Source organism: Pseudonaja textilis, chromosome 2 (assembly GCF_049901715.1).
Source record: "Pseudonaja textilis isolate UNSWEBS1 chromosome 2, rPseTex1.2, whole genome shotgun sequence".
Lineage (NCBI taxonomy): Eukaryota > Metazoa > Chordata > Lepidosauria > Squamata > Elapidae > Pseudonaja > Pseudonaja textilis.
This window is the reverse complement of record NC_141991.1, coordinates 108,041,946-108,062,117: the sequence shown is the minus strand read 5'-3', so window position 1 is coordinate 108,062,117 and position 20,172 is coordinate 108,041,946. Positions and strand designations below refer to the sequence as shown.

General features: G+C 37.4%; 1 protein-coding gene across 3 annotated transcripts in view; it reads right to left on the bottom strand.

The window, feature by feature from the left end:
* The window catches only part of RECQL5 (RecQ like helicase 5), a 68,889-nt gene that overhangs the window by 7,690 nt on the left and 41,027 nt on the right, over window positions 1-20,172 (bottom strand). For all 3 annotated transcript variants that reach the window (XR_015741804.1, XM_026701988.2, XM_087924869.1), the window contains 9 exons: window positions 12,817-13,044; window positions 11,574-11,670; window positions 8,620-8,656; window positions 7,399-7,457; window positions 6,070-6,143; window positions 4,950-5,043; window positions 3,008-3,148; window positions 1,151-1,791; window positions 693-768 (listed from right to left, as the gene is read on the bottom strand). Coding sequence is in view for 2 of the 3 variants with exons in the window: in XM_026701988.2 (XP_026557773.1) it covers window positions 693-768; window positions 1,151-1,791; window positions 3,008-3,148; window positions 4,950-5,043; window positions 6,070-6,143; window positions 7,399-7,457; window positions 8,620-8,656; window positions 11,574-11,670; window positions 12,817-13,044 (1,447 nt within the window). In the remaining variant the exon portion in view is untranslated. The remainder of the gene's footprint in view (window positions 1-692; window positions 769-1,150; window positions 1,792-3,007; window positions 3,149-4,949; window positions 5,044-6,069; window positions 6,144-7,398; window positions 7,458-8,619; window positions 8,657-11,573; window positions 11,671-12,816; window positions 13,045-20,172) is intronic.

Sequence of the window (20,172 nt, the reverse complement as noted above, 5' to 3'; positions counted from 1 at the left end):
AATCTTTGTTCGAGAAAAGAAATGAATACTATTTACTCATTAAAAATAGGAACAGTCAAAAATAAACCGAAAGAAGGCCAGTTCCCAAGTATGATGTTAACACTGATTTGTGTATCACTAAAATGCAATGCAATGAAACCAATATAGTGTTAGCATTAAATTCTAGAAGTAACCCACACAAAATCCTGTTTGTGTTAATAGCTATTTTTATTATTTTTCTGTCTGCTGTGTGTTTTATTTTCTGTATACGTATATATTATATACTCTTCTCTTTCCCCACTCACAGTCATATACTTCAGATGCATGACCAATTAATTACATTAATTAATTAAGTCAGACAGCCTTGATGTCACTGTCATTTGGTGGTTAGCACTAGAGACAAATTCTATAAAGAAGAAACTGACTTCTCTTGGATGAAGCATCATGTATTTATCAATTTATTAAATTGCCACCTGAATCTTAGTTGGCCTCACTGCAAATGTCATTTGAAATTAGTTCAGGCAAACAGAAATCATTTCACTTGCTACTTCCTATTCACTCCTATATTCCTGTTATCAACTCTGGGGCCCATCCCTCTATATGACTCTTTATCTCTCTCCCTCCCTCCCTTTCTCTCCCTCCCTCTCTCCCTCCCTTTGTGTGTATATATGGATGGATAGAGAGACAGGCAATTTTAATAAAATATAACTCACTTCAGCTGATCCTGGTCTTTTTCCATTAAGATATTCACAATCATTGGTTGTATCTTCTTCAACCAAAAATTCCGCCCTTCAAGAAAAAAAAAAGTATAACAGATACATACATCTTGTAAGAACAATGTTACATCTTTATGGGGACAAAGGAAGAAGTGCCTAAAATTAGCCTACACTTAGATCTCCAATATCTACATACTGAGCTATCCTTCTGCTCAATTTCAATCCAAATATAGATAAGGTTTAGCTTTTTCACCTTCAGGTGTACTCATACAACCTGTGTCAACTCTCAGGATGAGCAACATGCTTAAATTCAATTGCTTCTCCAATGTGATTACAACAATCTCAAATTTGACTGGAGAAACTATAGTTGAATCATTGCTTCTATTCAACTGCCCACTGTCTATCCTAACTTCAAAAAAAGTAATAACTGAGAGGCAAAGAAAAACATATCTCACTTTAGATTTTCAAAACTTGATCCTGAGTATGAGTACTCCCTCCCTAATCTTTGACTGCTCAAAGGCATATTTTCTATATTCTTGGATTCCTGCTCTTTTGGGGGGGATGAACTCGATAGTTCTTTAAAGACAGTAGCAGTTTCTGGAGGTTCAGCTTTCACGTCACAGGCTCTTCGGGAGGGAAACTGAGGCAGTTCATTGAGACAGTTGATGTTCTCTTCTGCCAAATCATTTTCTGAAGCCTTGACTTGACATCCTGCTTTGGGGATGGAGAAGAATTTGGAGATGTTCTGAGATTCTTTCCTAGCGGCTTCTGCCAACAGCAACTGCTTCTTAGTAGGTTTTCTCTTTTCAGGACTAATTGCTAAGGCGGTGACAGCCTCAGCAGTGTCATGCTGTTCTTTCTTTTCAGGGGATTCACCACCTTTTTTGCATATTTTGTTGGTTGCTTCCTCCTTATCGAGAATGTCATCCACATCCAAAGCCTTGGGACCACAGCTACTGTCCTCCTTCCAGTTTGAGTCCATTTCCTCTTTTATAACATTAATGTCATCTCCTTCCTTAGCAGATAGAACCTCTGAAGCAGACTGGAACATGCCAGACATCCTTCGAAATCCAATCCCCATTCTCTTGGGTTTGAACTTGGGGAAAGAGATGAAAAGTAGTTAGATTTTTAAATCATTTAAACTTGCCTAAGAAAATTTGAAATCAAAAGCACAATCATTTACGATCTTTTTTTATTTCTAATGCATGCAGAGCATCTAATACGCTGCCTTCACAGGAAACATTTTTAAAAATTCAGGGAAATATTCAGAGATGAATCTGTCTTGAAGATAGCCCATGTTGAATTGTATCGCCCAGTCAAACATCAGGGCCACAGGGAAAGGTTTTGTATTTTGTATTAGGTCATTAGGTTTTAGAAAATTTGCCAAATTTCAATTTCAGGGGAATTATGGGTTTTGGATTTTGAATGCACTCTGTAAGTTATCCCATTTGGAGTATTTTGGTTCAAAAACTATTCCATATGATGCACAATTTTGGCCAGTTAAAGTTACACACAAACAAACAGGAGAATGTAATAGTAATATACTAGACAACATGTGATAGCTTTGTGTCATCCTTGCAGAGTTATTTCCTCCTTAGATTTCTCAATGCCTTCAACGAGAGAACTAATGTACTGCCTTCACTGGAAAAATTGGGATGCATTCAGAGACATGTATCTGCCTTGAAAATAGCCCATGTTGAAGTGTAGAGCGCAGACCAACAGGAAGCCCAGGAAATGTTTTATGACATTTTGTATTACGTCATACACTGTTTGATGTTAATTTTTATGTCATAAAATGTTGTATAAAATTTGCCAAATTTCCATTCTATGGGAATCATGGATCCCAGATTTTGGATGCATTCTAAAAGTTAGCCACTAACCTTATTCCAAAAAGTTTTGCCCTATGGTGTACCATTTTGGCCAGTTCAAGGTTATAAGAAAGAGAATTGTAGTAGTACATGGATAGATATTTTTCCTATATGGCAAATGTCTATGGAGATTCATCCAGATCATGGTTGTCCCAAAGGTGCTTTTTCAAGAGGCAACTGGAGTTCTTGTTTTTCTTTGAAGATGTTTTGCTTTTCGTCCAAGAAGCTTCAAAAGAGCTGAAGAAGCTTCTTGGATGAGAAGTGAAATATCTTCAAAGAAAAACCAGAAAGTCCAGTTGCCCCTTGAAAAAACACCTTTGGGGCTATATGGCAAGTATAACAAAGGGATTTCTGAAAACTCAAGGTAATTATGCATCAAACAAAATCTGTTGCAAAATCACCTACCCAATAATGAATTATAAACAAAAGGTTTATAGCACTTACAGTATTCACTTTGGATGCTTGACAGAAGACGTCATCATGTGTAGTAGTTGGTTCACCTTTCATCTTGGGATAGTCACTGATTCCCAAGTCTGGGAGAACGTACAATTCCCCATTTTTGGAAGCTTTGTTAATTTCTGTGACCTTTATTGAAAAAAGGGACAGAGTAAAGAGGGCTATCCAGAGGATTCTCTGTCTCCGGTACTGTATTGTGTTTGTTTCAATATACTAGTCCTCATTTAGTCTAAATAGTCACCAACATTGGAATTTCTACTGCTAACCGACACAGTCATAAAGCACAACATCAAGTCACTGCACCGCTTTGTGACCGAACATCTGGCACCTCTGGTTGCCATTATTAAGCAAATGGGTGTTAAGCAAGGACTTTACGTGGTCACTTCCTGTGACCTCCTGCTGACTCCCCCTATTGACTCTGCTTGTAGGAAGCCAGGAAAGAAGGTTGCACATGGTGAACCTGTTATTGTGGGATACTGCGGCTGACCTGAGTACAAGCATCAGTCATAACTATTGCTTGATCAGCACTGTCATAAATTCAAACGGTTGCTGAATGAGTGGCTGTTAAGCAAGGATTATCCGTAGTTGCAACAAGCAGGAAATCCATATAAGGAAATGTTGAGGAATTAGGCTTTTCTTATGCAAACCAATTAATGTAGCGTTACCATCATTCCCAATCAGGTTCTAACAATCTCACCTGGATTAACCTTCAACTATTCCTCCCTTGTCTGAACTCTCATTCAGATGTCTTGAGCACAGATAGCATGGACTTTTCTCCCCTTATTTTGTCCAAAACAAAGTTCTGGCTTTACAATGAATCATTCAAAAGAGATGCACTCCCCCCTTTTAAAATGCATATCCTATCCTAGTCTTAAATATAGGAATGTGAGAAATTAACAAAGAAAACAACAAAATCTTTAGAACAATAATGATCAGTGAATTATGGGACAAATTTAAGTTCAAGTTGTATTTAAGATTCCACTGTAGTGCCAAACAATCAAAGAGCAATCCATAATTGGGACACGGTCTGCAGCATCAACCTCTGAGAGTGGGGCAATTTCAAGGAGGAGGCAGCAAACCTTTAGGTGCCTGTCTTTCAAGCCGCTTATTTATACTGTACTTATCCAAAATGAAGCAAGATCCTAGAAATTACAGAGGAGCACTAGAAGTTGAGTGCAGAATTGTTACTAATTTTTGGTCAATGGTGCTTCTTCTCTACCTCTGAGAGGAAGGTCTTGCCACTGAAACTGACACTTATGTACACATCGGATCCTTAAAGAGCACAGGTGTCAAACTTGCTGTGTCACATTGCTGTCACATGACATTTTGCAAAAATTTTCCCGTTTGCAGAGCTGGGGTGGGTGAGGCCTGTGCATGACACATCCAGCCTGTGGGCTGCCAGTTTGACACTCCTGTTATAGAGCTACCCACAGGGAGAGTCGTGCAATGCAAGTCTCCATTCTCAGTGTTAGAGAATGGCTTCCAAAGCATGCAAAAGAGAGCAACGCCTTCAGCTGCTGAAGCGATGGATTTTTCTAGATATCCCAAGCCACTTGTGCACTTTCATTTGACTAGAAGGCTCTGCCAACATTTATAGAAGAAGTAGGTCCCCCACCCCTTTAATCCTTTGTGAAATTTTATTCTGTTGCTGCAACTATATAGTCTTAAAGAAGGGCTGTTCAGAAATGAATGAGGGACAGCTGTACTGCTGACACAGATACTATTTCAAAGCATACATTCTTGAGAAGATATTCAATGCTTGATTTAAAAACTGCTAGAAATCTTGATTATTACCGATTCTGCATTCTGTTGAAGATCTACAGGACAACAGCAAACGCACCACCTTTTTCCTTTATGACCATATGTTTCAAGAAATCCAGCTATCAGAGAACTCTGGCCCACAATGTCAATCTCCACAACTGTTTATTACCTTCTTTAGAACTGATGCCTTGTATAGGTTTGCCATCTTATTGGTCCGGAAAGCTTCATATTCCATCTCTACAGCACACGCTAGAAAACCTGAACTAAAACAGACCCATAGTTTGAGAATCAGTGGACAAAGGTATTTCTCCCAATACAAAGGAAATGTTCCATACTTTCTTATAAGAGGTGTCATTGTAGAATCCATATTGCGACAGTTGGCAGTTCCAAATTATTGCCTGAATGCAAAAATACTAGTGGCAATTGACTATTCTTCCCCAAAGAAGGAGACAAAAAACAGTAACTCAAAGTTATATTTTTCATTTCAATATTTCTAATTTATTGCAAAAGTACTTCTAACCTGCTTATTTTTTTCTTTTTCTTTTTTGCAGTATGGTGTATTTTTATAGTACACTGCTATCCTCTGGTGGAAACAAAAGGAATTGCAGTATTTAGATCACAGAAGAAAAGATGCAAATATACTTGGGTCATTCAGATAATCACATTCGGTTAAGAAAAAGGTTCACCCAGTAATAAAAAAACGACCACATAACTAAATACTTGGATTCCAACAATGGCATTTGCTGGAGAACCAACATAGTCATCCCTAAGAATATGCATATTTAGAGCTTTAAACTTAAGCATGATGACATTTTGTGTGACTTGTGCAAATACTCTTAAATTTTTCCATGGTTCAAAATATGGCAGCGATATGCAAGTTTACTCATTTATAGACTGCCTTTCAAGAAGAAAAACAAATCCCAGGGCAACTTGAGAACAAAAATAGCAAGAGAAATAGCACAAAAAATTCCCCACAGAAGTGATTTGTTTCCTTAGCTCTTTTAAGACTAACAGAAAATCTGACAAATCAACATATTGAAATTTGAAACTGAAACAAGTATGTGTCCTTCCCTATCCAAAAATTTCACCTGCATGTGTCCCTTGCAAGGGCCATGAAGGAAAGGCTGGATGAAACTACAGCTGAAGCTCTTATAACACGGTAGTCCTTCTATGTAGTATAGAGCTCTTATATTTGGTCTGCATCTGTGCCCTTAACTTGTCTGAGGGCAGGGAGAAAAAGGATCCAAAGGGAGCTCTGGGACTCTTCCACCAAATTGGATTAGATCTACCTATCTGTAACTGGTGTTGCTTGCTGGTTGGTGATCAATGCTTCTTCCAGCATCCTAAGGCAGTGTTCTCGAGCCTAAAATAAAAAGAGGACATATGGAAGTGTGCTCCTTGCCAAAAGTGAAACCATGTATGTGCAGCAGGATAATTTCCAGGATCATATCTGTCCTGCTATCCTAATAATTGTTCCAGGAGTTGGGGTTACAGTATTACAGTCAAGGTCTATGTTTTGCTTATTAAGCTTTTTCTTTAAAAAGATTAACCCAGGCCTAAAATGAAGTAAGAAAGAACCCAATACAATAATTGTTTGGTGTATTCATCAAAATCAGGATATGTATGACAAATTACAATATCATTAACTGATTTTTTTAAAAACATGTTTCAGGGTATAAATAAAAAGGTTTCACAGAGTTGGGATGATAAGGACTGGAGAAGTCAATACTGTGGTCTGAACAGCTAAGACAAGTTTAAAAAAATCAGAAAAAGAAATACAAATTTATTTATGGAACTCTGAAAATACATTTAAAGCACTCCCTGAACATTTTTTTTTTTTTGGTGCGGATTACAAAATGGTCTCTAGACCACTCATGAAGTTCAAATAATGCACAGGTATTAATAAAAAAACAACCAGGAAGACACTTTAAAGCTTAAAATCAATACCTGGGTGTGAACGTTATATCATATTGGAGATAAGTAGTTCAGAATGAACTAAACTGCATTACGTGAAAGCTGGGGCTAAGACTTACTATGGTTCTTTAGGTCTGGATGTGGAAGAAGCAGTGAAAGAAGGGTATCTGAATCCTCATCACATCATAAAAATTCAGGGGAACAGCACATAGATTTTCTTTTACTGAATAGGGAGATTTGCTCCACTAGTATAAAACCAAGTAAGCAGAAAGAACTTTTAGAAATCTTTCTACATTATTAAGCACATCTGATATTAAAACATTTCTCTCTTGCTTTTAAAATTCCATGTATAAGAGCATCTGGTGGCGCAGTGGATAGAATGTAGTACTGCAGGTTGACTCTGCCCACTGTCAGCAGTTGACTCAGCTTTCCATTCTTCTGAGGGTGGTAAAATGGGGTCCAGATTGTTGGGTGCAATATGCTGACATTTGTACACTACTCACAAAGTACTGTAAAGAGACAGAGTTGCACTGAAGAGGTGTCTCACCTAGATTTTGATTGATCCTAACTTTATCTAGGAAACATATCTGTGCTATATTTTTCTTCACTTACTCTTCAATTTGAATATCAGAACTTAAGCAGTTGACAACAAATAATAAGTAGATTGTATTAAAATAACCTGCCTTGAAAAAAATTCCACTTACCTTTACTGTAATTTTAGCAATTTTCCTACTGGCTGCATCCTTCAAGGGACAATCAGTATCTACCAAAAGGAGCAAATACACAAGTTAAGTTAATAAATTCTAATATGTTGTCAAACTTTTCACAAATGGGAAGAATAACTGTACATCCTGTTGGTTGGTGTATGTGATGAGGATACATCTTATTAGCTATCTGGAAATCTGCCAGTTATATTATCACTGGGGTAGATCATAATGAAAGTGTATCATTTTACTGACATTTACCCACTATTTATTATGCATTATTTTGCTCATATGTTTTTGATTATCTCTGAAATTTTCAATAGCATAAAAGCCATTCTGAGGCCAATTAAAGGAGTGGCAGGTTTTTTTTTTCCTCTCCATATTTTTAAATGCCACCTAAGTTACAGAACCAATTACGTTATCTTGTACTTCATCTTACTCATAATGAGATAGCTCTAAAACACATTTACATGATGTCCAAGCGCCATTATTAATCAAACATATGTATTTATCACAGATTTCCAGAATGGTATTTGGCACTGAGGAAAGTGCTAATGAAAATATGATTTAGCTATTTGTGACAGTGTTGGGCTTAAATCCAAATGCTTTAGCAAGGAGCTCTTCATAGGCAATAATACTATCTGTAGTTCAGTCCAACATGGAATCCTGGGGTCAGTAATGTCATATACCAAGAGCAAATAGCATTCTAATATCCATTAAACAATCTTCTGCTGGTAGATATTAAATTTATAAATGTTGCAGGCCTACAGTAAACAGAAAAACTAAGAATTCCAGCAACTACTATGTATAAAATGAAAATTCCATTTATAATTAAATCAAAGTTCAAATTTTTGCACCTTTTTCTTCTACCTGTGTGCTAAAGAGGCTAGAAGCATCTCCTTTTTGAGCAGGATGAACAGTTTCCACCTGTTCTTCATTACTGTAAACTATCATTAATTTCAGGTTATTTGTTTCTAATTCTATCAAACTAGCCCTCATATTAGAGTTCATGAAGATTAAAGCATTGACTGATTATGCATCCTCATAGACAGATCTTCTGGGCACACTATCCCCACCTGGTCCTTCAATCTTCCAATATAGCACCCATTGCTGCTGTGATTGAATCCCTTTATCTTACAGGCTAAACTATTATACAGGCTGTAATGACTGACAATTCCTCAAAAACACCCATCCAAAACTGATATGTGAAATAATATTTACCCGGAAGAACAAAGTTATCATTTTCAGATTCTCTGCCCTAAAGATATAAAAAGATGGAAATTAAAGTTAAACAGAAACAACAAATTTCAAATGACCATATGAAATGTTTTTAAAAATGTTGCATGCTAAAACTTAACTAAGAATCTGAAATTTGAACTCAAAAAATCAATGCATTTAAATATTTTAAAAAATATTTTAAACCAAATTTGGTTACTTAGGCTAATTAACAGGATTCAGGTTAATAACAATAGTGCCCCCAACTTATGTGGCAATTACGGTATTTTATCTTTCGCTGGTTAAAGTAGAATTACTGTTAAACTTATCATATACAGTATCTTCATCTACATTTTCTGACTTCTATAAATAAATTTTGGATGAATATTACTAGATAATATTCTAGTCATATAGAAACCACTCAAGAAAGTGCTTAGAAGCAGAAATAATTTAAAATTGTCTCACATGTGAAGAAACCCTATTCTTCTTATCCTTGAGTTGAGATCTGTGTTTGGCCTATGGGTTAAGACCAGGCTAGAAATCAGAAGACTGTAAGTTCTAGTCCCCCATTAGGCACGAAAGCCAGCTGAATGGCTTTGGGCCAGTTACTTTCTCAGCTCAACCCACCTCACAGGTTTGTTGCTGTGGGAAAAATAGGAGGAGGAAGGAGTATTATGTATGTTTACTGCCTCGAGTTATTTATAAAAATAAGAAACACAGGTATAAATGAATAAATAAAATTAAACAATTCTCACTATGCTGTCCAAATTCAGTGGCAAGATTTCCCACTATTTTAAAATAGGAAATGAGCTAGGAATTCAAGAATGGTGGCTCCTCTAATAGGCTCTTAATGATATATTTACAACAATATTTACAAAAAGTACATTAAAATTTAATTAATTTAACTGATCCATAGAGACAGTACATTAGAAAAAAGTAAATAACAATAAATAACAATAAATGAAACATTTTCAAAGTGGGCAAATTCTTGTGAAATGGCCATTAGTCACAAAATCTCTGTGGTTTTAGGTCATCTTGCCCACTTTAATGTCTGATTTTTAAATACAAACTACTCTCTTTGATGCCTGCTGTTTGTACTCTAAGCCCAGAAACAATCCTCAACAATCTCAATTTAAAAACAAAACAAAATAAAGGCAAAATCCCACTCTTGCTCAAGTACACTATATGGTTCTACCAAAAGACACATATATCTGTGATGAAGCACAATAGGTGCCCCCACAATATGATTCTCTTAGCAAGAGGGAAAAGCCAGAATTATATCCAGTTTTTAAAGGAACTGAATGGCTTTCTTCCTATTAGTATTTGTACAAGGTTTCGTCTTAATATTTTGGATCAATTCTGAAGTCTTACAGATAGTCCTCGATTTACAACGGTTCAATTAGTGACAGTTTGAAGTTACAAGGGTACTGAAAAAAGTGACTCATGACTATTTTTCAGTTACAACCTTTGCAGCATCCCCATGATCATGTGATCAAAATTCAGATGCTTGGCAACTGGCTATGACCATTGCAGCATCCCGGGGTCTTGTGATCACTTTTTGCAACCTTCTGACAAAATCAATGGGAAAGCCAGATTCACATAACAACCAGGTTACTCACTTATCAACTGCAGTGATTCACGACACAACTCTGGCAAGAAAGGTCATGAAATGGGGCAAAACTCACTTAACAAATTCTCACTTAATATAATTTTGGGTTCAATTGTGGCTGTAAATTCAGGACTACCTGTATTTTCTTGGGAGTAAGTTTAGTTGAACTCAATGTGGCTTACTTCTTAGGAAGCGCACCTGGATTCAAATATATTCAATCCAAACATGCTTTTGATGTTTAGGTAACCCTTGAGTTATGACAATTCACTTAGTGACCGTTCAAAGTTACAACATACCCCCCCCAAGTATTTACAACAGTCGCGAAATTACGAATATTGCATCACCACAGCAGTAGTTCACATAAATGACTACAGAGCCGCTAGAATATTTGTCCTGCCTATTCGTCACCCCTCCATTTCCCAAGCTGGGTCTCCATAGGCACTAAGCCTGTGGATACTCACCTTGCAAAGAATTAGCAAGCCTTCGGTTTCTTGGCCTGCTTCAGGCCTTCGGTTTGCAGAGAATGGTGGCCTAAAGTACCACAAGATCATGTGATATCAACAACGCAAGATCTCACGCTACTGATCTCGCATGATCTCCCTTTACTTTAGCCTTCTGTTCTCTGCAAATGGAGGCCTAAATGAGATCTGCAACAACAGGCTTTGCAGATGGAGGCAAGGCCTGTAGCATCAAAGCCTTCCCTCCATTTGCAAAGCCTTTTGTTCTCTTTGCCGATGAGAAGAGAGCCTGAGAGGGGTTCGCGTCCCACCAGGCCTCCATTCTTGTTGGCAAAGGACTTGAGGAAAGGCTTTTGCTGACGAGAACAGAGGCCAGAAGGATGCGCGCACCCCTCATGGCCTTGTTGGCAAAAGCTTTTCCTCAAGTCCTTTGCCAACAAGAATAGAGGCCTGGAGGGACGCGAACTCCTCCCAGGCTCTCTTGTCATTGGCAAAGGCTTTTTGCAAAAATGACTGGAGCCTATAGGAACGCAATCTCTCGTCCCTGTAGGCCTTGGAAAGCCTTTGCTCAAGATGAAATCGCAGCAGAGAAGCTGGAGAGCAGATAGCTCCATTGATCATCCAGATCTACGTCAGGTAAGTGACCCAGTTGGGCAGGATGGTGGGGGTGGGAAGCATGAGATATCTCAGCTGGTTGAGGAAAGCACTAGGCCTCTCGTGGCCTTCCTCTTCGTGAAATATCTCATACACTTAACGACTCACACATTCAATTAACTAATGTTTGGGAAAAAGCAGCAAGTGATCACATTCAAGTTACATAATTCACTCCTACGAATCCTCAGGCAGGCTATGTAGGTGAGGCTCTATCTTCTATAGAAAGCCCTTCCACTTACCCTGCGCAACTTCATCTGTTTGTTATAGAAAATGTTCCATTCCTTTTTCTGGCTGTCCTCATTAACTGCACCCACACTCCTGGTATCTTCATCATAGCTGAATAGTAACTCAGAAAGAGTTGGAAGTTGAACAGGAGAGTCATGTAAAATTGTATCAAATCTTAAATTAGGATTAAAGCCCAATATTCTAGGCATTAGGACTGAGCATCAGGATCGTGGATCCTTGTATAAACAAGATTGAATAAACTATGGAACCATGATGGACAATGTGTTTCAAATTCAAACTGGAATTCAAATTTCAAGCCTACTCAGAGGTTCACTAACTTAGCCAGCATGACAGCTGATGAAGGTTGATGGGATCTCTATTAAAATAATGTCTGGGTCACATACTGCCTGTCCCAGCACAAACACAATGGAAACAATTTTGTATAACTATGTAATGTAAGAAAATGCTGTTAACTTCCATCTAGTGTGCTGCAAAGATTAAAAACAAATATTAGAGTAAGCTGTTAAGCTAAACACTTGGATCTTACTCTCACTCACAGGAAGAAAGGGATGCAGACTGTATGCTTAATTTTCCAACAGAAATTATGAAATCATCTTTTTACCAACAACAGTTGGCAGATTGTTATTTTAAAAAACTGTCGTTTTTTTCTGAACAGTTTTGAGGGTTAACCCTAACCCTAACTTAAAGTCAATTTGGGGAGCATGTGCATGATTATCTTACCAGATGGACACGGACATGTTCCATCTCCCTACTTTGTTTTTAAGGCCTGCAGCCTTCCCTTAAGCAAGGAAATAGAAATAAGGCAGAATCACTGTGCAGCCCCACAAGGGAGAACACCAACTTTTACTTGCAACAGGTTTACACAACTCAACACATTCTGAGATCCAGTTTTACATTTGTATTAAGAGAATTGCATAATTACATTTAAACACGTAAAAAGCATTTCTATAACAATTTAAAACAATATATATTTCTTATCCTCCTTGTTCTTGATCCTTTTGACTTTCAAAGAGTAATTGTGTAATCTATTGAAGTGAGATTCATGAAGAAGCTGTAGTTTTTGAGGTCATTACTTTAGCCCACTTACGCAGAAAAAACTCTCAACTTTTATCCTCCTTAGTCAGGAGAATCATTAAAGTTACCAAAAGGAAAAAAAGAGAAGAACAGTTCTTATTTGTCACTAACAACATTGGCCCCCCAAAAATGCATCTCCCCAGTTAGTTAATGCAGACTTACCTTTCAAAGCCACCCCAACCTCGCTTTCCTCCTCCATATAGCTCAGGATCACAGGCATTCCAAGATGAAGCAGAAGGTCCAATATAGGTTCTGCTCCAACTTTTGGTGCTATGCTGTAATGCTTCTACTTGCTTCTTCACTGCTACTGGATTCTTACAGTAATCACAGCTTCTGTTACATTGGGGAACATCATCTCCAAAGTAATTGGCGATGGCAGCGTGGCGACAACTAACAGGCAAACAAGAAGCAATGTTAGATTGAGGAAAAGGAAAGGAAACAGAGAAAATGCTTTTCTTACAGTAGTTTGGAAGGTTCAGAGACTTAACAGATAACAGATAATAAGAGTTGGAAGGGACCTTGTAGGTCATCTAGTCCAACCCCCCCGCCCAAGCGGGAGATCCTACACCATTTCTGACAGATGGGAGTCCAATCTCTTCTTGAAAGTCTCAAGTGATGGCGCTCCCACAACTTTCGAGGGCAAGCTGTTCCATTGGTTGATTGTGCTCACTGTCAGAAAGTTTCTCCTTATTTCCAGGTTAAATCTCTCCTTGTTCAGTTTCTATCCATTATTCCTTGTCTGGCCTACAGGCGCTTTAGAAAATAGCTTGACCCCTTCCTCTCTATGGCAGTCCCTCAAATATTAGAAGACCTTTATCATGTCTCCCCTTGATCCTTCTCTTCACTAGACTAGCCAAGCCAAGTTCCTGTAACCGTTCTTCATATGTTTTAGTCTCCAGTCCCCTAATCATCCTGGTTGCTCTTCTCTGTACTTTTTCTAGAGTCTCAACATCTTTTTTATAATGTGGTGACCAAAACTGGATGCTGTACTCTAGGTGTGGTCTTACTAAGGCTTTATAGAGTGGTATTAGTACTTCCCTTGATCTTGACTGTATCCCTCTGTTAATACAACTTAGGATTGCATTAGCTTTTTTGGCTGCTGCTGCACACTGCTGGCTCATATTTAGCTGGTTGTCCACTAAGACTCCAAGATCCCTCTCACAACTACTGCTATTGAGCCTGGTTTCACCCAGTCTGTATGTGTACTTTTGGTTTTTCTTGCCTAAGTGTAGGACTTTACTTTTCTCTACATTGAATTTCATTTTGTTAGATACGGCCCAGTGTTCTAGTCTGTCAAGATCCATCTGGATCTTGAGCCTATCTTCTTGGGTGTTAGCTATTCCTGCCAGCTTAGTATCATCTGCAAATTTGGTAAGTTCCCCTTCTATTCCCTCATCTAAGTCATTAATGAAGATATTGAAGAATACTGGGCCAAAGACGGAACCTTGTGGCACCCCACTGCTTACTTCCCTCCATGTAGACTTAGACCCATTAAGGACTACTTGCTGAGTACGGTTTGTCAGCCAGTTGCGAGTCCATCTAGTGGTGGTGCTATCTATTCCACTTTTTTCTAGTTTACTAAGAAGTAGGTTGTGGTCTACTTTGTCGAATGCTTTGCTGAAATCTATTATGTCCACAGTATTTTTCTGGTCTACTAATTTAGTCACTGTGTTGAAGAATGAAATAAGATTGGTTTATCATGATCTGTTTTTAACAAACCCATGCTGACTGCTAGTTATTACTTTACTTGTTTCTAGATGTTGGCAGATCTGTTTTTTTATTATCTTTTCCAGTATCTTCCCGGGTATTGATGTTAGGCTGATTGGTCTATAGTTTCCTGGGTCTGTTATTTTTTTTCCCTTTTTTGAAGATGGGAACCACATCAGCTCTTTTCCAGTCCTCTGGTAGTTCCCCGGTGCTCCAGGACTTTTGAAAGATATGGCGCACTGGCTCTGGGATGTAATCCATCAGGCCCCGGTGATTTGTTTTCATCAAGATCAGACAGGTGTTCGCTTACTGTTTTTTTTGCTTATTTTAACTTTTATTTCTGGTCTGTCTTTTACAGTTAGGTTTTTGGTGGGTTGAGCTATAGTTTCTTTTTGCGTGAAGACAGATGTAAAGAATGAGTTAAGCAGTTCTGCTTTCTCTCTGTTGCCTGTTACTTCCTTTTAGTGGACCAGCTGTTTCCTTGATTTTTTCTTGTTATTTATAAGATGGAAGAAACTTTTTTTATTATCTTTGACTTTAGTTGCAAGTCTTTGTTCATTCTGAGCCTTTGCTATCCTGACTTCGTCTTTGCAGATTCTGGCTATCTGCTGATATTCTGCCTTAATTGTACGTCCTTCTTTCCATTTTTTGTACTTGTCCTTTTTTTCTTTCAATTTGCCAGAGAGATCTTTGTACAGTTATGCTGGTTTCTTCTTGGATTTCTTGTTTTTCTTTCTCAGTGGCATTGTGCTGGTCTGGGCTTCTACGATCATACTTTTTAGAGTTTCCCAAGATTCTTGAGTTGTTTTCCCCTTTAGGATTTTCATCCATGGAATCTTTCCCAAGTTCTCTCTGAGTTTATTGAATTCACCTCTTTTAAAATCCAAGACTCTGGTGTCATTATGTTCTGTTGCTTGTGTTTGTTATGTTGAATTCTAGTATGACATGGTCACCCTCACCCAAGGTTCCTGCAGTTGCAACTCCCTCTATCATTTTTTCTCTGTTTGTAAGAATTAAGTCCAATATGGCTGTCCCTCTAGTTTCACTCTCTACCTTTTGGACAACAAAGTTGTCAGCTAGGTTGGTTAGGAACTTATTTGATTTCTCACTTGGTGCAGAATTAGTTTTCCAATTGATATCAGGATAATTGAAGTCTCCCATTACTATTGTTGTGTGTTTCCTGCATATGTTTGTTAGTTGGCTGGCAAAAAGGACATCTATTTTTTTCTGCAGGATTGGGTGGCCTATAATATACACCTATGGCCATGTCATTTTTTTTCTTTTATATTGACCCATATGCATTCTAGGAGGTTTTCATCTTTAGTTTCATGCATTTCTGTAGCAATACAGTGGTCCTTTACACACAGTGCAACTCCACCTCCTCTTTTATGGGGTCTGTTTTTTTAATAGTTTGTATCCTTCTACCAGTATGTTCCAGATATGGGTTTCATCCCACCAAGTTTCTGTTATTCCAACTATATCATATTTACCTTCATGTATTCTTAGTTCGAGTTCACCCAGTTTGTTCTCCAGTCTTTGTGCATTTGTATATAGGCACTTGAGATCTTTATGTCTGACACTGTGTTTACTGTCTCTGTAACCTGTGTTGTGCCTGCCTCCCCCTACTTTCTTGCCACCTGTTTGATTAATGCACTTGGTATGGCACTCACTATTAAATACTTGGTTTTGGTTGGCATCAAGGTTGATAATCTTATCTGCACAAACTATTTTGCATGCACTGGTATCCTTATTAGTTTTAGGTTGCTGTGGACAGAAATGTTTTGGATCCATTAATTCTGTGTCCCCGCTGTTCAGTTTAAATGTTTATCCAGGAAATCTGTGAATTTAATGCCAAGTATCTCAGTCCCTTTCTTTGATGGATGCAAACCATCTCTTTTGTAGTTTTTCATTGGATCAGCTGCAGACATCATGACTAATAAAACCAAAGCCTTCCCTTTTACATCACTCCTTTAGCCACACATTAAACTCTGCTACACGCTGCCCTTTCCCTTTTTGTTCCTTGTATACTAGTAGAACCTCTGAAAAGATAAGCCTACAGCTAAGTTCATACCCCAAGCTCTGGAAGTCTTTCTTTCTTTCTTTCTTTTTGGTAAATTTTACTTGAGTTTTAAAAAGAATACAAATAAAACATCTTTTTTGAAAGTAGCGTAATCCCGGGTTACATTTCTTTGTACAGACACAAATTCAGGTTCATGCTCATTTTTATATTCTATTCCATATCTTATTACTATTTTACATTTTCTGCATAGCTTCTCCCCTCTTTTAATTTTCTCAATTTTATTTTAATTATCTCATCTCAATTCAAATCATTGTATTTATATTTTTTGTTTGTCCTGTTTCAATTATCTATCTATTTCTCATTAAACAAAATTTCTCCTGTAGTTACTGATTGGAGTATGACGCCTTTATATCTTTTCCCTAAAGTTGTAACATTCAATATAATACATAACTTCCATTCAGATTCTGCTTGGTACATTCTTAAAATACACGCTGTATTCTTAAAAAAAGAAAAAATTATAAATGTATATAATTAAAACAACATTCCATTCCAATTCAATTCTATCATTAATATTAATATTCATTAAAGTCTTAACATCTTTAACATTACTTTTCAATTAAATATCATACTTCTATGGGAACAATTATAAGCTTTCCATAGTTAATTCCTCCCCCTTCACTTATATTTTATAAAACATTAACTACTTAAAATGTTCCCGTTCCTTCCTAATTCAATTTTCTCATTTATTTTATTTCACTTATTTTATTCACAAAGGTTTCACTAAATTACACTATTTTATCCCTCATTTTAATCATATATTGTTTCCAATTTTCTAAAGTTACTTCTATTACTAATATAACAATACAATCTTGTGTACCTTTACAGAATCCCTTTTTCAGTTAGATTTTCACCCATTATCTCTAAATAGGTCCTGTTTCTCTATATCTTGTCCTTTGTAATTTCTTTTCCTTTCCTTCTTCCCTCTCTTCTTCTCTCTCCCCTTTTTACCCCCTTGTCTCTCTACCTCTATTTCTCTCTTCTGTATTCCCCTTTTCTGTTGCTTTCCAGTATTATACTTATTTTTCAAATTATTTTTCTTTTCTTTGGTTGTTTTTTTTAGTCTTAAATTCTCCATTCTCTTTCCTCTCTTTCCTTTTTCTTCCCGACATAGAATTGCTTGTTCATTAAAGATGGCTTCTTCTTTGTTCCAGTCTTCTTGTTTTGCAGTCGTATCTTGTTGTTTCTCATAGCTCCAAATCTCTATTTCTAAGAATTGAAAAACAAAGCCAAAAGAACCCTTCCCTTCTTGTGCATCTTCTTTGTACTTTTTAAGTTCCATTTTCAATTCATCCAGAAGTGGTGCCATTGTATAAATTTTTAAATAACCACCCGATTGATTTTAGTCATTCAAATATAATAACCAAAAACCCAAAGATCACTAAATAATCCAAATACACGCAAGCTTTCTTTTCTGCTCTTTTTTTTTTCACTTTCTCTTCCTGGGGTTACTATTTAGTTGCCAAGTTTCAGTTAAAATGTATTTTTTAGAAATCTTGTTGAAGTTTTACTGTAGATTCTTTTTAATTACAGGCAGTCTTCTCCCTCTTCCAGATCCTGCCCTTATTCTTTTTCTCTCCCTTCCTGCTTATGAAAAATAAAAATTTTAATGTCCAGAAATCTTTATTATCCCTTTGGCATTTTGTTTTATTTTCAGCTTAATTGCCTATTGATGTCAAAGCGGATTTTTCCAATTTCTTATTTAAGTCTCTTAGTCGTCAGAATAGGGAAGGAGAAAGAAGAAGAAAAAAGCCAAACCTTTCCCTTTTCACTTTCCTTCACTGCTTCCAACTCTTCTTTGGGTGCGATGTTATTTTTTTGTAAGTTTAAATTAAAGGGTACCTTAATTGTTGCTTTTACAATTTAACCCGGTCAGCCAAAACTTTCACTTCTTATCTTCCTCCTGCACATTCTTTTCCAGTCGAGTTCTTCTTTATGGTGGCCATTTCTGACCACCGCTGCAACTGCCTTTGAGAAAGGGAGTAATGGCCAGCTGAGGAGGAGAGATGCGGCTCTCCTCAACCCTGCTGGTGGTCTCCCCCCTCTTCACCACCTCTACGGAGTGGCTTAGCCCCGAAACCAGCCGGCTCGGGGCGCTCCAGTGGCGAGCCCAGACAGAAACTGTGCACGAACATGGATTTCTGTCTGTCGCCGAAGTCCTTCAAACCGGAAGTCCAAGCTCTGGAAGTCTTTCTGAACAGAAAGTACATCCTTCTTGGACAGATCATTTGTACCAAGATGTATAATAGAATCAACATCACAGTCCTTGCTGGCATTCTTGACTATCTTAAGAATACGCTTCTTGTCTCCGCTGGCAGTAGCACCTGGTAGACACTTGACCTCTTTCAAAACCAAAACTTTCTGAAGGTGGACAAAGTAAAAATATTCACAGGATAAGGACATAGTGACACAAAGCATTATTTGCTTACCATGCTTTCTAGACTACTGAAAAATACTAGCCTTCTATTTTGAGATAATTTGAGTATACAATTTGGTAACCTTAATTATCTGTTGGCAACCTCTCCTACTAATCTCTAACCAGAAGTTATAAAGGCAGTTATAACACATCAAAACCACAGGAATTTAAAATTACAATGAGGTCTTGTTTTACGGTTGGTTCATATTAACATTTCCCTTCATACATGTTTTTATGAATGTTATTGGGTAGAATGTCAAGTGGAAAAATATGCTGTATACTGTTCCTGTTAGAGCAACCACCTAACTGGCTGGATGAATGGAACTGTCTGTACAGACCATAAAAGATCAATAAAAAGGAGTCCTTGTTGACTGAGCTAAGATACCTTTGGGAGAAGGATAATCTATTTCTGTAGACAACTTAAAAAAAAATAGAACAAATGCCAATGAACCAACATTCTCTTTTCCAACCTTGCCGTTTAGCACAGATGGAAATTACTATTTAAGAGAGACTTTCAAAAACATTTTTCCCTGGTGTATTAATTTCCAAGCGTGCCACAAATGCAGTTATAAGCATATAAACTGATTATATATTTTGTCTCATTCTGCATTACAAAAGGAATGTAGGCTTCAGTTTATGTCCTATGATAGGTACAATATCCCAGGAGTTCATTTACAATAATTCTAAGCACTGGCACTTTTCCTTATTCCAAATAATATGAAAACCAAAACATCTTCCATTTGAAAACAGGCTTATGCTGGAAAGATGTGAACCATGGTAGTAGAGTATTTTTGTGGCATTTAAAAAAAAAAAGCCTTTTGAGGCATTTCCCTATTGAATTGTAAGGAAGAAGGAGTAAAACTTTCCAACAGTAAGGACTATTTCAGCAAATGTACAGATAAACGAACACCTGTTGTGCTAACACAGGACGATTTAGGACCCATCCGGTTGAGAAAGCTGTATCTGTCAGATACTCAGCTGGTGGCTTAAAATCCCAGAATACAAAAAGTTAGGATGGGGAAGAGAAAAAAAAAAATGCTACAAAGCTACCCTTATCAGTTCTGCAAAGTGACACTGACTCACACTGCTCTTGGGCTAAAAGAAAGCCTCTTTTCACAACCAATGAAAGATTATCCGGTTGAATTTTTTTCTTCATGCCCTTCTAGCAATTGCTAGCATTACCCAGCTGGAAATGCCAAGGGTCTTTGGCAGTCCCATTTTTTTTCTCTTCAGAAAAGGAAAAGAACAAACTATAATTTGGTTACGCCAGGAAGGAGACTTTGTTTTTTAATTATCAGCACTCCCGCAGGGCTTCCAA